This window comes from Corapipo altera, unplaced genomic scaffold (assembly GCF_003945725.1).
Source record: "Corapipo altera isolate COAL_440 unplaced genomic scaffold, ASM394572v1 308, whole genome shotgun sequence".
NCBI classification, from domain to species: Eukaryota; Metazoa; Chordata; class Aves; order Passeriformes; family Pipridae; genus Corapipo; species Corapipo altera.
Window position 1 is genome coordinate 1,191,473 of NW_020884925.1, and position 15,432 is coordinate 1,206,904.

The 15,432-nt window shown below is 44.6% G+C and overlaps 1 protein-coding gene across 1 annotated transcript in view; it reads left to right on the plus strand.

The window, feature by feature from the left end:
* NEO1 (neogenin 1) overlaps window positions 1-15,432 on the plus strand; it is a gene marked incomplete at its 5' end in the record, with an annotated part of 170,729 nt that overhangs the window by 51,445 nt on the left and 103,852 nt on the right. Inside the window, one exon of the mRNA XM_027657552.1 lies at window positions 2,186-2,503. Within this exon, the coding sequence (XP_027513353.1) occupies window positions 2,186-2,503 (318 nt within the window). The remainder of the gene's footprint in view (window positions 1-2,185; window positions 2,504-15,432) is intronic.

Consider the following 15,432-nt stretch of genomic DNA (forward strand, 5'->3'; position numbering starts at 1 on the left):
CACAGCTACTTACCAACCCTTCACATTTTTTACCCTCTGCTTTCTGTGCAGGAGCTCAGTAGTGTCCTGGGATGAAACAGGTTGTGCTGTGTCTTCTCAGGGCTCTTGGCAGGAGTTTATGTGACCTGTGAAACCGGCTGAGAACATGCTTCCCATTCTTCCTCAAAGTCTCTAATCCCTTCTGTGCTGCTCTTCCTTCTTGATGTGCTCTCTCTTGACATTCTCTGCCCTGCAGTGCTCTCTCCTTGGGCACCTTGTTGCTCCCAGGGCAAGGAGGATCTTACCCCATCCATGGATTTGATCTGCTCCAACCTGCACTGGAGGCAGGGCAAACAAAAAGCTGCCATCACCCTTTTGAAGGCTTCATGAGTTTATTTGGAAAGCCAGAGGAAAACAAAACTCCAAAGAGTGTATTTTGTTCTCATAGGGATCTGGATCTATATTGGGAAAAACTTAGAGAATCTTGTAACTGAGCCAGGAAAAATGGTCGATAGCTTGGATGGAATCCTTCCCTTGGAAAACCCAGGGGTGTAGAGATTAATTTTTTATTTTAGAAAGGACCTTTAGGTTTCTGAGGCACTGGAAGAGATTATAGTGATAAACAGGTTAAAGATTTTCCTGCTGCTCTTGACTCTTGTTTCTTCTCTGCCATTTGGTGTATGAGAACTGAAACTCAGGATTGCAGAGAGAGGGAATCGAGAACATCCACACCCAGGTGTGATTGTACAAACCAGAGTAACGTGAGCAGCTCCTAGAAATTTTGTGGTTTGTTTTGGATTTTTTGTTGTGCATATTTGGTTTTTTGAGGTTAGGGGTTTTTTTGTGTCTAGGAAAGACAAATCTCTAGGATTTGGATCCCAACCTAACAGGTCTCCAGCCCAAGACTGACACTGTCATTAGGGAAATGTCAGTATTTCTAGATTTTTTCCCCTTATTTCCTCTTTGAATTCCTGAAGATAAAGGAGCATGTGAATGATATCAGCTACAAAAGCATAACTTATCTGTTGTTTCTTTCACACCACTCCTGCCTTATCTCTGAGTTCCCGTGAATTCTGAGTAGCAGGGACAATGGGCTGGAGGAAGTGCAGGAAGGCTGGAGTCCCTCCCTGGGGAAGCTGGAGGCTCTTTGGAGACCAGAGACACTGTGTAGTTCAGCGACAGAGGGAATCGTATCAATTTGTTAATTAAGGTCATTTTAGAAGGTAAATCCGATTTTAGAAAGCCCACAAACAACCAGGCATCTGAAGAAACTGCAGTGCTGCAGGACAGGCTTTGTTTGCAAGGAAAGGTCGCCTCCAGAGTTGTACTTTTCCTCCAAATCCAGAATTATTCTGTGACTTAATGAAACAAATCTGGTTATTAAATGAAGAGCTGTCCTTAAGGTGGTTGTAACATAATTCAGCGTTTCTTTATCATCCATACTGTGAAAGGTTGAGTGGTTTTGAGATGAGTGCAACCTTGATGCTATTTCTAAGCTTGGCTTTAAAAACCAAAAGACTCCATTTTCTCTCACACCAGCATTATGGTATGTGGAAAACTGTTCTTCCCTGGAAGAATTTGTCTTCTGTTTTCTCTGGATGATTAAATTAGGACCAGTCGAAGTGATATTGACAGCCAATCTTTCTGCTTGACCAAATACACCAGAAAGACAGTAATTAAAATTCACTTCGTAATGCAAAGTAGATGTTAATTATAGAACTCTTTTGGGAATACTTAAAATGGAAAAGTAATCATGTTTATCCTGGACGGGAATGGGAGTAAAAAAAATGCTTTGTGGCACTTTCAAGATGTGTTAAGCTCAGAACTGGAGACTGGTTCTCTTGAGGCCTGGATTATTCTTGGTGATTCCTAATCTTTGCTACGCAAACCGAACGACTGCACTGCTGTGAATGGCACCCACCCCAAAAAAACTGTGAGCAGAGCCTCAAGAGTACACAAGAGCTGCCATGTGAGCAGGAAAGCATGTTTTAGGGATGAAAATTTCTTGGAATGTGCGAGTCCACTGTGTAAATAGTCAAAGCAGAAAACACTGTCCCACAGCCCAAGGTATTGTTAATAATTCAGGGAGAGGGTGTTGCGAGCAGGACGGCTCTCGTGCTCATCGTGGGATCCTGGGAGGAGGGTGCATTCTCTGTTAGAAAACGTGGAAAGCTAACCCAAAACCGGCGTGGTGTGTGTTTTCCAGGGTCCCTCGTGAGAACCTTCACTCCGTTTTACTTCCTGGAGGAGCCGCAGGACGTGCTGTCGGTGCGGGGGGCCGCCGTGGTGATGAACTGCTCGGCCTACTGCGACCCCGCGCCCAGGATCGAGTGGAAGAAGGACGGGACCTTCCTCAACCTGGTGTCGGACGACCGCCGGCAGCTGCTGCCCGACGGCTCCCTGCTGATCAGCAGCGTGGTGCACTCCAAGCACAACAAGCCCGACGAGGGACATTACCAGTGCGTGGCCACCGTGGACAGCCTGGGCACCATCGTCAGCAGGACGGCCAAGCTCACTGTGGCAGGTAAGGCTCTGCTCTGGAAGCCTGGCTGGAAACGTGGATGTGGAGGTGGATGCTCTGCCCTTGGAAAAGAGGAAGGCGCTTTCCAGCAAAAGAAATGATGGTTTTATCAGTTATAAGGGATGGTGGGACTGTGTGTAGCACTAAACCTGCATTATATGGGAAAACTGTGGTTTAAACAGGTTTTAAAATGGCTTTTGGTGGTCTCTTTGCAAACACATGCTTCTTCCCAGCACCCCCCGTGTTATCCATGCAGGAATGTCCTGGGAAGGTGTCCTGAGGTGTTTCCCATTGGCCTTTGTTAACCTCTTCTTGTGATTGGGTGTTCCTGTAAGCCCCTTGAGACTTCTAATTGGTTACTCTGTGAATCCTCCTAAACCCTATAAATGTAACATCCCCAACAATAAACCCTCTCTTGCCTCCTCTCCACGCCCGGTGTCCTGTGTCCCTGCTGGCCATGGGGCCACGCGCGGGGGGGGAGGGGGGAACACCTCTCCCCTCCAGGCTCAGGGTCTGAAAAGACCCCTGAGAAATCCCTGGAGTTCCCTTTCCCCATCCTTCAAGGCATCAGAATGGTTCCTCAGATGGAAACGGAACTAGAACTGGGCCACCCCACGCCATGGGTGGGGAAAGGGATCCAGAACTGTGCATCTCATTTCCGAGCTGGAAGTTGGCGTGTTTTGTGTTCGTCAAAGCACCTCAGTGTGAGGGGGTTTCTCTGGAAATGCTGAGGATCAGGGAAGAAACAAATGGATTAAGGAAAGTATCAAGTGCCTGTAATTAAAATGAATATTTACCACAGCTTAGAAGGGTGGAAAAAGCAGGGGTTTGCTTTCTTTATGTATAAACAACCTTAAAATAACTTCTTCTACTTGCGTGTTTTCTCTGCTCTCTGTTGTAAAACATTTGGGAAGCTCCTCATGGCAGGTATGCAATCCTGACAGGACTGGGAGACAGGTAGGGAAAGGACTGAAGACAGATAAAGGAGAGCTGAGGGTTGTGTTTTTCTGTTCCTTGAGAGTCAGCTGTGAACAAGGAAGTTTGAAAAGTAACAGCCAACCAAATGCTTCAAGTTTTCCATTAAAAAGGCCAAGTCATAACCTCAGCCTTGGTGTTTGGAGTAACCTTTAGACTTGACTGGTGACAGCTTTTATTTAGGGGGTAGAAAGTAGTAAAGGAGTGAAGTTTGCACATAAAAATAAAGATTATGGCTAGGGAAAGTGCCTGTTTTCAGTCATTTGCTTATATCTCAGGGCTTGGGAGTGTCAGACTGTGTGTGCCTTGTAAACAGCATAACTTGCAATTCCTGAGTAAGAGTGAGACTTCAAATCCAACCAAAAAGAAAAGGTAAATAAAGGGCTGTAACTAAGAAAAAGCCTATGAAGCAGTTCTCCTTTGTTTCTCTAATGATGTTTGCCAGCCTTTTTCAAACAGGTTTTTTTTTTTTATTTTACTTAATAAATGTCTCAAGGTAATGAATTCTTCCTGACTGGGACTCTGGCATCTCCCAGAGCTGCTGCTTCCCATCGTTTATATTCTGGTGTTGTTTCCATTACCGTGGCTTGTAACGTTGTTGGGAAACATCAGCAGTGTCAGAAACAAAAGAAATGGGGTTTTTATACCTTGAAGGAGTGACTTGGAGAGTCTCTAAATGAGGAATATGTTTCTGAGCTTCTTGGCAATGAGGACAATAAAAGCAGTTCTCACACACTTCTCTCAGCATTTCCCACCTCCCTGCATCGCTGCTGTTGGGATTAATTCTGCTGCTTTCCACAGGAGCTCCTTCAGCCTCCTGCCTCTGTCATCAGTCTGCTCTGTGTGATCATTAGGTGAGGTTAATGGGGTTAAAAATGAAGGTAAGCCAAAATGCCTTCTGAATCTCCAGTTCCATTTTGCAGTGTCCACGGAGAAGGTGCTGTTTTAATTGGTCATTTCTAAAATGATGGAATCTTTGAGAGCCTTTTAGTCCTTGGGAAAAAAAAAAACCACAACAAACAACACCACAGTTGTGGTGAGTTTTGTTTTCAAAAAAGTCTTTGCTAGAAAACACAACAAATACAGTGTAACCCAAGGCAATATGGATCTTCACCATAGCACAACTAGTTGCCCCTTTGACTCTCGTTGGCCTGACAGCTGCGTTATGAGATTATTGATTAATTCCCTGCAATAAAAACTGTACTTCCCTTGTCCAGAACTAGAGGAAATGCTCGTGACACATGTTCTGTATTGCCTTATGCCATCCTGTCCATCAGAAACCTGCCCCAGAGCATCCTCTGGCTGCACTCTGCAACCTCCTGCTGCTCCAAAAGTTTGGTCAGATGTGGGGTGTGAAGGGTGTGAAATCCTATTTACCAACCCAGCCAAGTGCCAAGAGCTGTGCCAGACTACCCTGAGTTCAGTCCTGTACTTGGGGGAAGGGTGGTTTGGTTGCTGAAGGCTTTGGAATAAGTGATGGAATATTTAAATTCTGGTTTAATTGTTTTGGTTTTCTGGTCCTCATTTGAATCCCTCAGTTTTAACAGCGGTTTTTAATATTCCTTCCCACCCTCTTGGTTTTAATTGGAAGCTCTGGGCTGTGGTGAGTGTGGGGATAGTTCTCATAGTAAGATCTCTCCTTGGCCTCAGAATTCCAGTGGGAGGGAGGTAATTCCCCTCTTAATGGAGCAGTGGTATCTTGGGTTCCTGTGCTCTGTGTGTGTGGTGCTGCACCTGATCCCTTTAAAAGGGAATAGTGTGAAACGTGGGTTGCATGTTTGAACAGCTTCTTACTCATTAAATAACTTCACTGCCTGCAAAGGACAATTCTGGTGAGTCACGTGGGCCAGGGCAAGGGAAATCCAGTAAAAACATGTTGTGTTCCATCACAGAAATGAAGGGATACAGGGTTGGAGTTTTTAGGCTCAGAACTGCGCTGTTTTCCCCAGGAGCCAGTGGATGGTGCTGAGCAATTCCTGAGTCCTGCAGGAAGGGCTGACAGGTGCTACACTGAGATAAGCTGCTCAGATTGTTGAAAGGGCTTTCTGTATATCCTAACTCGATGGATCTAAAAGGTTTGGATGTTGGAAACTGCAGCTCTTTCCTTGCTGTAGGGTGACTGATGGTGCAGGGGCTGTGAGGTGACAGAGGGGCTCAGGGACCCACTATGGGAAAAACAACCCCAAACACACATGGAGTGCTCAGACAGGGGCTGAAGGAGTTGTTACAGACAGACTGTCTTGGGTTCTTGCCCCAGTGTCTGCTTTTGGCAGTGTTGTGGAGGTGTGTGGGCAGGGAAGGGATGGTGGCAGGTCACCAATGTGCTTTTTAAGAACCTTTTCTGTGTATGATAATCCATGAGAAGCCTTTACCCTTTGGGTTTTTGGAGGGGTGAGAAATCAGAGTTTCTGTGGCAGCTGAGACTCCTAAAGAAACTGATCTTTGCCTTTTTTAGATTTAAAAAACAAGTCAGAGATACGATAAAATACCACATTGTGAAAGAACACTCGAATTCAGCACTTGAATTAGTCTGTAACTTGGATTTGTGTGCTACTGCACCTCGGTTGTGAGGTGTCTGCTGTTCTACCAGACTTCCAGGAGTAAATCTTTGATTTTTAGGAGCTGCAAACAGCAGGAAATGTGTTGGCTTGCTTTAATGATCAGCAGTTTCAGGACACATCTCTCTCTTTCCCACTAAGTGTGGGCTTCCACAGTTTGGCTCCAGCCAGCAAATGAAGGATGAGGTTGTCATCACCTGTTTCTTAGGGCAGGGGAGGGAGGGAGGTGTGATGGTCAGAGAGTCCCTGTAATGAACTGGATTTCCCCATTGTTGCAATGGGTTTCAACTAGGGAAAGTCAAAGAAATTGCCTAATTTATGTAAAGCCACAGCCCTTTAATCAGTGCCTTGGTACAGTGTGTTTTCTTAATTGGCTTTTGAAATGCAAATCTGTCTTTGATACTTAAGTGCCAGTTAGATCCTAAGAAGGGTGAAGGGTTGGGATAGCTCTTGCAAAACATGGATTAAAAATACATTTACAAAGTTTTGGGCAATTGTGACTGTAATTCATTTTGGAAAGAATAAATTTGTGTGTATTTTAATAAAAAGTACAATGATATGAGCTGAAAAACATTCCCAAGATGATTTTCCCCAGTCACTGTTTACTATGATTTGGTCGAAGCTTTCCTAAAGCTTTTATTGAGGGAACAGATACACAATGATCTGGAAGTTTGGAAGCATTACTGGGGCACTGAGTTTGTTCATACAGATTTATTGGCTCTATATATCCATTTAACTGCTCACTAAATTACTTGTTTTACCTCTTGTCATCTTTTCCCCCCAAATCAGTCCAGCTGGTTTTCTTCCTCTTCTTCCACTTGTCTTTGCATTTGATAATTCTTGGCTTTGAGCTTTAAGTGCCACTTGCTGGGTTGTGACGAGGCTGCTGTCCCTGCCTTGGTACTGACTTCAGGTGTGTCCAAGTTTAATTCTGAAGGCTCTTGGGGATAACTTAGGACTTTTTTTCTCCTACCTCAGCCAAGTAATCTCCTTATATTATTATTTCTCAGTTAAATGTCAATAAAAATGTTATTTGCCAAACCTTAATTTTGTAATTCTTCTTAGAAAAAGTACAGGCAAATCACCTCTGCTACGAGATTCTCCTGCCATGTAGTGTCAGACTCTAAAATGGGTCATTTGAAACCTCCAGAGTGTGTTTGTGTGTGAACTCCAGTCTCCAAAGGTCAGCACAGACCCTGCAGGGATGAGAGTCCAGCCCCTGAGCTGGGCTTGGCCAGTGGGATTTTGATACATCAGCTGTAGGGAATGAGCTTCACCTGAGAAATTGCTCTGGTTTTTAGCTGGTTGCCTTGCCTTTCCAAGGTTTATTTGCATGTGTCCAGCTTTGGGCTTCCAAATTGCTGACTAGAAGAGCTTGGAGGAGTTAACTGAGTCAGAGCCAGGAGATGCTGGTGCCTCACCCTGCTGTTATTGCAGCTCATTACACCATCTCCAGAAGATCTGCAGGTTTACCCTTTTCTCAGTGGGCTAATAAAGAATTTCTCTCCACTAAATTGAATTAGAATGTTGCTTTTTATAATGTGCCTAGATGCTGTAAATGAGGAGGGCAGGTAGAGATAAGTAATTCATATCCATTACAGAGTGGATACTGCCTGACTTTGGATGACAAGCAGCAGGTAAAGCTGTGACCAAGAGGTGATGATTATCCAGGACATTCCCTGAGCACAGATGGTGGGAGAGAGCAGGACCTGGAGGGACCTGGGCTTGCAGTTAAAGGCAGGGCTCTGCAGAGCACAGGGTCACAGATGGGTCGTGGTTGCCAAACTTTGGATGTTCACAACTGAACAGTGTTTTATTTCTTCCTGGGCTCTGTGTGTGTCTGTGCCATCCCTGAAGGGTGAGACAAACGGTCCCAGCTCCTCGGAGATGTGATTAGGTGGGAAATAACAGCACATTTTTACCCAATATTGCACATTTCCTGTAAGAGCGAGGGGAAAAAATATGCTCTTGATCAGATCTTCATGAATAAAGAGCATTCTGTACCTCGGAATTGGAAAAACCTAAGAGCAGAGAACCTTTAGAGGAGGGTACTTAAGAGCACTTAACCAGTAAGTGACACGGGTGATAAATTTTCCTTGCACAAATACGTTTTTTTTATGGAAAAAAGCATCTGCATTTTCCCTCAATTGGCTCAGATCAAAATGCATTTCTTCATGACAGGTAAATGGGAAAGCTGGTTTTAACACAGCTGCAGTTTGTACAGGTTCTGTCAGCTGTTACTGAAAATGTGAGAGTTTAGACATTTAAGATAATAAATGTTCTACCTTACGTGTCATTTTCAATTCTTACAATCCACATTTGTCCAGTTCAAGTAGGGAAAAAAAAAATCTCTGTGAACCTTTGGACTGGTCTGTGTTAGTGCTTGGACTGAAGGCAAAGGTTTGGGTTCAGAACTGTTACGGATTTTCAGTCCCAGGTTAGAAAAATGCGTTAGTAGGCTTTGCCATTTACTTACCCTTTTCTTGAGTAGTAACTCATAACTGTGGGAGGTGAGAACCAAAGTGATTGAGGTCATTGGTGATCCTGAACCTTCTCTTCCTGGCTGTGCAGCCTGGGAAGGTTTGCCTGTGAGGGGCTTCTGGTGTGTCAGCTGTGTCCTTTGCTCTTCCGTTTCAACAAACCCCAAAGAAACACCAAAACAAAACAATGTTGATGTTTTACTCTGCTCTGGAAGGGCTCCTAGACCCCTCCTGTGGTGTTGGAGGCTCAGGGTGCAGTGTTTCTGTCAGAATTTGGATGAATTCAGTTCTTTTTACGGGGTATGGCAGGACAGGATTCGGGACTTGTGCATGGCTGAAATAACTCTTTAAGAGTGAGTTGGAAGAAATGTTAACAAACTAAATCTGTTTCCTGAAAGTGTTGGAGGGATCAGCAGGGCATCTGGGCTCTGGAGAGGAAGGAGTGTTGCTCTGATCCAGGGTCTCTTCCCCCTTGGGCAGCAGTTGGTCCATCTCCTGTATATCCGTGGTGTGCACGCCAGGAATTGCTTCCTGTCATTCCTCGAGCCTGGTTTCAAGTCCTTGTCTCTCCAGTCAATTTATCCTCGTTTTTAGAGTGCTGTGTTCTCTCCACCAGCTCCTGAGCTCTGATTTAGTTCAGAGCCTCCTGCCCCATCCAAAGCCTCCGGCTGCAGGATTGTCTGGGGCTGAATGGATCGCTGGGATGGTGGGGGACTGCCCCCAGCAGGGGAACCTGACCTGCTTGTTTGGAAACTCCTCATTGATATCTAATGACCAAGTTACAGCTGAGGTGGAGAGACTCTTAATTTCCCAGTTGAATGATATTAAAACTAGTTGCTATTGAAAAAATGCAGGTTTTCTTAAGCTTTTGTATTTAAAGTTTATGCCACCTGATATCAAACAAAATGAAACAGCCTATTCTGACTAATACTATCCCTGTCCCTAATTCTGTGGGTCAGTGAGCCAGTTAAAGCTTATTTGTGCTCGGTGGAGGGTGACAAATCCTCTGCTGAAGCTGCAGGACAGGGGGCACAGGGAGATCTGTAGCACTCGTGCCTGAGCTTTCTGCTTTATTTATGATGTAATAGTACTGCTTAGAGAAAAGCAAACTAATTGGTGCTTTCTAGAATGAAATTCAAATTCAGTGCAATGCAAGTCTTGTAATGAGCAGAGAGAGGATCCTGTGTGCATTTGGCCAACAGAATTGTCTTTGTGATGACTTACAGTAACAAACTTACTGTAAATCATCAGAAGTGGAAGCTCTTTGCAGTGTACACTTAGATCTTGACCTTTGCTTTGGAAAATGTGGAAGGCAATGGAGTTAATCTGTGGAGAACATGAATTCTGTGGAAGGAGCTTTGGTGCCAAATCTCTGCTGTCCCCTGGGCTGACAGCAGTTGGGTGACTCTGGACGGTGAGACACGAGAACAAAGTGAGACCGTGTTGATGGTGCAGCGACACCCTGAACAGGAAACTTGGCTGAACTTTCCTCCTGTGTTAATATTTTCACTCAAATCTGTATTTTCCCTTATTTATCTCTCCATGTCAGCACCAGCAATCCCTTTTGGGATTCTGTTTGACAGGTTTGTGCAGAGATTGCTCCCGAAATCCCAGCCTGTCAGGCAGGTGGTGGTTACATCTGCAGCCTGTGTTCTTCGCTCCCTGCCTGTCCCAGCACGGGATCCAGCAACATATTTCAGCTTTATTGAGTGTCACAGTGAAGAGTCTTTATGCTGACATTGTTCAGGCTTTTGATGGACTGAATATGGTGTTTGAAAACGATAACAACCTGTAGTATCACCCCCACCCAAGTGAAAGGGGACACAGAAGCAGGAAGGGTAAGAAGGATCGAGGCAGAAGTGTGTCTATGATTAATTCTTTATCTTTCCATAATTAAAATTCAAGAGGAAGCCTTGAATAATTGAATAATTGTTTAAGGTCATTAAAATAATTTTCACAGAGGAATATTATTGTTAATAAGGAAAAAATTAAGTTATGAAACTTGTGGTTGAATTCATGAGGTTAGTTCTTGGTAACATCCTTAAAAGCATCGAATGTGTCTCACCATTCGCATAAATACATGAGAAATAAAGATGTTAAAAATTATTAAACCCCCTACCACCCCTAACCATTTGCATCTATAACCCCCTGTTTTGGGGAGAATATAGGGAAATGTCTCTAGATAATTTACAGGTTTCTGGAAAGGTGTTGTCTTCCTTCTCCAACAGCTTCTGAAGTGAGTCCTGGCTTAAAACACAGTCAACTCTGCTCTTTAACTGAACAGATTAAAATGAAGCAAAGAAAGGCTTCAATATGGAGAAAGCTTTAAAAAACTCCCTGATGGGATGAGCTCCCCTGCCAACAGCTGATTCCAGCGGTGGAGTGTGACAGTCCCACCTGAGCTATTCCCCTCTGGATCCCTGGCTCTGAGCCGCAGTCTCATCAGATGATTTGCTCCTTCTACGCCTTTTAGCATTCCTCCTTTATTCTGCCACACACCCTTGTTGTCTTCAGACATCTGTGTCAGCTACATGTTTGTGTCTGCAGAAGTTCTTTCTGCTTTGTGTTCCTGTCTCCTGTCCCGTCAGCCTTCGAGCACTTGATTTTTGCGGGGTTTCTTTGCTATTCACGCACTCCGAGTATTTCTCAGAGAAATGGTTGAGGTTATTTCCTGTCTCTAAATGCCTGTTGTCAGGTACCAGCTGTCTTTGTCACTGTCTATAGAGTTGCCTGCAAAAGTTTTTCAGATCTTTCCTTTCTTCCAGTTCCTTGATAAATTTATCCTGACAGTCCTCTCTGTGCATTAATCTTCTTTGAATGGCTTGTTCACATGAGCTTCCGTAATTGATAGCCTCGCCTGGGTCTAAAATTATTTAACCTGTCAAGCTCTTTTCTTTCACCACAACACTCGGATCTTATACTTCTTTTGTTATGGCTCTCGATTTTGTTTTAAAAAGAGTAATTGTGAGCCTGTAGGGTTTTTATTTTTAGGCAGTCTATTGATGAAGACCTGAAGTTCCTTAAATGATGAGGCAATCTGTGTCCCTTATCTCCAGGGCTTCTCCTGAAATCCCACAGGGTTTCTTCATTGGCCTCACTATTAGAATGATCTTCAGCAGTAGTAAATAAATGACTCCATATTTTGCATGCCCTCAGTTCATTTCTCGTGGCATTAGGATTTCTTAGTGTGTTTCTCAGAGTCTGTGGAGTTCAAATTCGTTGTGGGCACTGCAGCTCTTCCTGCTGCTGTTGGAGCTTTTCTGTTTGGCTTCTTTAACTGCAAGTCCTGTCTCCACTTTCAATGGTACTATTTCACCTACTCCCTTGGCAGAGCTGTTTTTTCTGTGCTCCTGCACCATTCCTTGCAGCACTTCTTGAGCCTGACCATGTGCCATGACTGACATCCCCTGTTAGTTTTCTTGTAGTTGTGGTTGTCATCAGTGACCTCTCTGTTCTTGAAAATCTTCCTTCAGTCATTTTTCTTGCTCCCTTTTATTCCTGGAAGAATTTAGTGATCTCTTCCTGATATCACCTGGCTAGAACTGGTATTTGATTGTTTTGCCAGGCAGAACTTCAGGATGTTCTCATGTGTTTTCCTAGTCCAAACACCTTTTAAGGTTTTTGAATGTACAGTAGATATTGAGAAGGAGTCCTTCCCTGTGAGGGTGGGGAGGTCCTGGCACAGGTTGCCCAGAGCAGCTGTGGCTGCCCCATCTCTGGAAGTGTTGAGGGCCAGGTTGGATGGGGCTTGGAGCAACCTGGGCTAGTGGAAGATGTCCCTGCCTATGGCAAGGAATGGAATGGGATGGGTTTTAAGGTCCCTCCCAACACAAACCATTCATTCTGTGATTCTGTCTTAGTCTTGCTTTTAGTTTGTGGCTCTGTGGCAGAGCTCAGACCTGAGTCTGAGAGGGGCTGATCCGAATCTCAAACTCTTGTAATCCAACCCGGTGCTCCAGGGCACGGTCAATTTTGCCCTAAATTTCCCTGTTAGAAGCTTGTTTTGGCAAGTTTGATTCTGCTCCTCTTTGCACAGTATTTTGTGCAGTGTTTTGTTGTATCTCTCCACAGTTTTCTGTGCAGCTTCTCTAGATCATCACGTCGTCAGATAATTGAGCTGGGAAGGGACTTTGGGAGATGAGGAGTTCAGGTGCTGGTTCAGAGCAGCTCTGAGGTCCCACCAGGTCACTCTGTGCATTATTGCACATGTATAGGTACATATGTCTGTGTATCTCACTGGTGTGTCCTCTCCCTAATTCTGGCCAAGGGATACCTTTATAAACCAGCGTGTGCCGTGGTGTTCATGCTGCCAGGGCCGTGTGTAACAGGGTCAGGATTCTGCTTTTGTACTGAAATTTCTCATTCATGTTGTGTGTTCCACATACTTCCTGCTTTTGTTTAACCAACAAGGACTTTGGGTAGGTTTTTTTCTCTCCACGTTATAATCCATGTAAAAATACTCTTGCCCTCTGTCTCCTGCCTGGATTTTAAGAGCCGTCTCCTGCCCAGAGCTCTCCTGCCTGGATTTTGGGCCAGGTTTTGTTCTCTCCTGTCTAGATTGCCTAAGCAAGGGGGGAGAATGGTGTGCTAGTTGGTGTTTGTGGAAAGGATGGGAAGCATCTGGTCTCACCCTAATTCAGGTAGTGCTGGACTTGTGCTCTCCAGGAGTGTTTTGTAATTACAAAGTCTGATCCATTTGCTGCTGAGATTCATGAAATATGTCCTATTAACGGAGTGTATTTTAAGCCGTTTCACACCTCTGCCACTCCAGCAAATGATGCTGAATAATGCTGGGGAGAAGGAGCTGTGATAATTTAATGAAGTGTCCACAGATGGCTGGACTTATTAATTTTTTAACAGGGTTGGGGTGAGAAGCTGATGCACTAACAAAATATGCAGCATCTTTGTGATCCACCGTGTTGCTGAGGGATAACAGATGTTGGAGCCATCCTAACAATAGGGAATCGTGTTTCTGTTCTCTTGTGTGCCTGAAATCTTCACACTTCCCCAGAGGCTGTTTGGATAAAGGACTAATAGCTCTGGATTTGTCATGAGCTCAAATTTGCTTAGGTAGACAGGAATGGGAAGAAATTAAAGTGTCTTAAAATTGGGAGCGGTTTGTTGGATCACTGACAGACCAGTTTAACTTGGAGGGTTGGGGTGGGAGCTGGAGGGTGGGAGTGCTGGGAGATGTGCTGCTGGAGTTAGTTCAGACTTGGGTGAATGATGAGAAAAGTGTGAGAGTAATGTTGGACATCAGAGGATTTTCACAGCTGGGTTACAGGAGGAAAGGAGTTTGGAAAACCTGTCAGCTACTCCCGTGCTTTGCTTTTTCCATGTTGCATTAGAGACAGCCAGGGGAGTGACAGGGAAAACATTTGCTGAGCACATCGAGATGTCACAAAAAAAGGCCTGAAACCAGCCTTGGGAAGCAGTTAATTGCACAAACATGTAGTGAGTGTGTGTGTAGAGCTGTTTAATGCTTATACAAAGTGTTCTCTTAAATTCCAGTCTGTGCAGGAGCAATAGAAGAGACTCACATGACGAAAAGCCTTGTGACCACGTAGGAAAGGTCCACAGAGAGGAGGGGATTCCTCTGCAGCCTTCTGTTCCTTAAGGACGAGGAGCCTGTGCTCTTTTTCTTATTTCTCTTTAGCAGTGTTGTTTTGGCAGGACTGATCCCAAAAGGTTGGTAGGATTCTCAAGGGGGTTAAATGTGTGTGTGGCAGCAGCATCCATGTTAAATCAAATGAAGCGTTTCTGGTGGCTGCTGATGGGCTTTAGAGGGAAGGCAGGACTCTGAACTTGGTTACAGCACTCATGTGAGTTATTTAGTAGTTGCTGATTAGGGAAGGTTTTCTTCTTTCAGTCTCCTTGGAAGTTATTGGCACTGGCCACAGTCACAGAGAGGCTGCTGGGCTGGATTGGCATCAGGGCAGTGAATTCCTCCACTTGTGCAAACTGCAGGAGATGAAATACTGGCTCCATTGACGGCAGCAGACGACAGCCAGAATTTTAACCATCTGTGTTTTCCAGGAGCATGGGAATTATTGCTCTTCTAGGCACATCTTTTTCAGAAATGGAGACAATGGGCCACAAATCTCAGTAAGGCTTAGACTGGGAATGCTGATTGAATGCACCACATTTGCATTAATAGATTGTTCATTCACATTCCTGCCATAGCTCTGGGCTTTGATGAGAGGAGGGGAGAGACAAAAGGAAAGGAGAAAATAGGGACAGAGTTGGCTTTCCCCCCTCCCTCCCATTTGCATTGTCCTGGCAGAAAGTGTGGAGTCTGTGATGCGTCTCATTCCCTTGTGTGCTGTGAGAGTCCCACTGTTGCTTATGTGTTCTCCTGTCTGTGTTTAGAGAACATTCCAAAAGGAAAATCATCCCTCCTAAATTGAGTTTATTAACCTGTGTTCTGCTAGGTCAGTAGTATTTTCCTTTGGTGTCCTGAAATCAATACATAATGTATGTGAGCTGACACAGAATGATTAACGTGTGTACAAACACCAAAAATTGTCTTTAATATCAGAAGCCCAAAGTGTCATTTATCATTGCATTCATTTGCCAAAAGATGGGATGATGCCTTCAACTGATTGCCCTGCAATGTGTGGGTGAGGAGTGGGGGCTGCTCCCTCATTAGGAGTGTGCCTTTCATTCCTGGAAATGTCCAAGGCCAGTTGGATGGATTGTGGATCAACCTGGGATAGTGGAAGGTGTCCCTGTCCATGGCAGGGGGTGGGACTGGATGAGCTTTAAGGTCCCTCCCAACCCAAACCATTCTGGGATTCTGTCATTCCATCTTCTTGCTTAATCTCGCTGATTGAAGTGTTTGGGAAATACAAACTGTTGAGAAAAAAGGCACCAACTTTTAAAAAAGTTATTTTTTACAATAGTTTTGAACGTGTTTCTG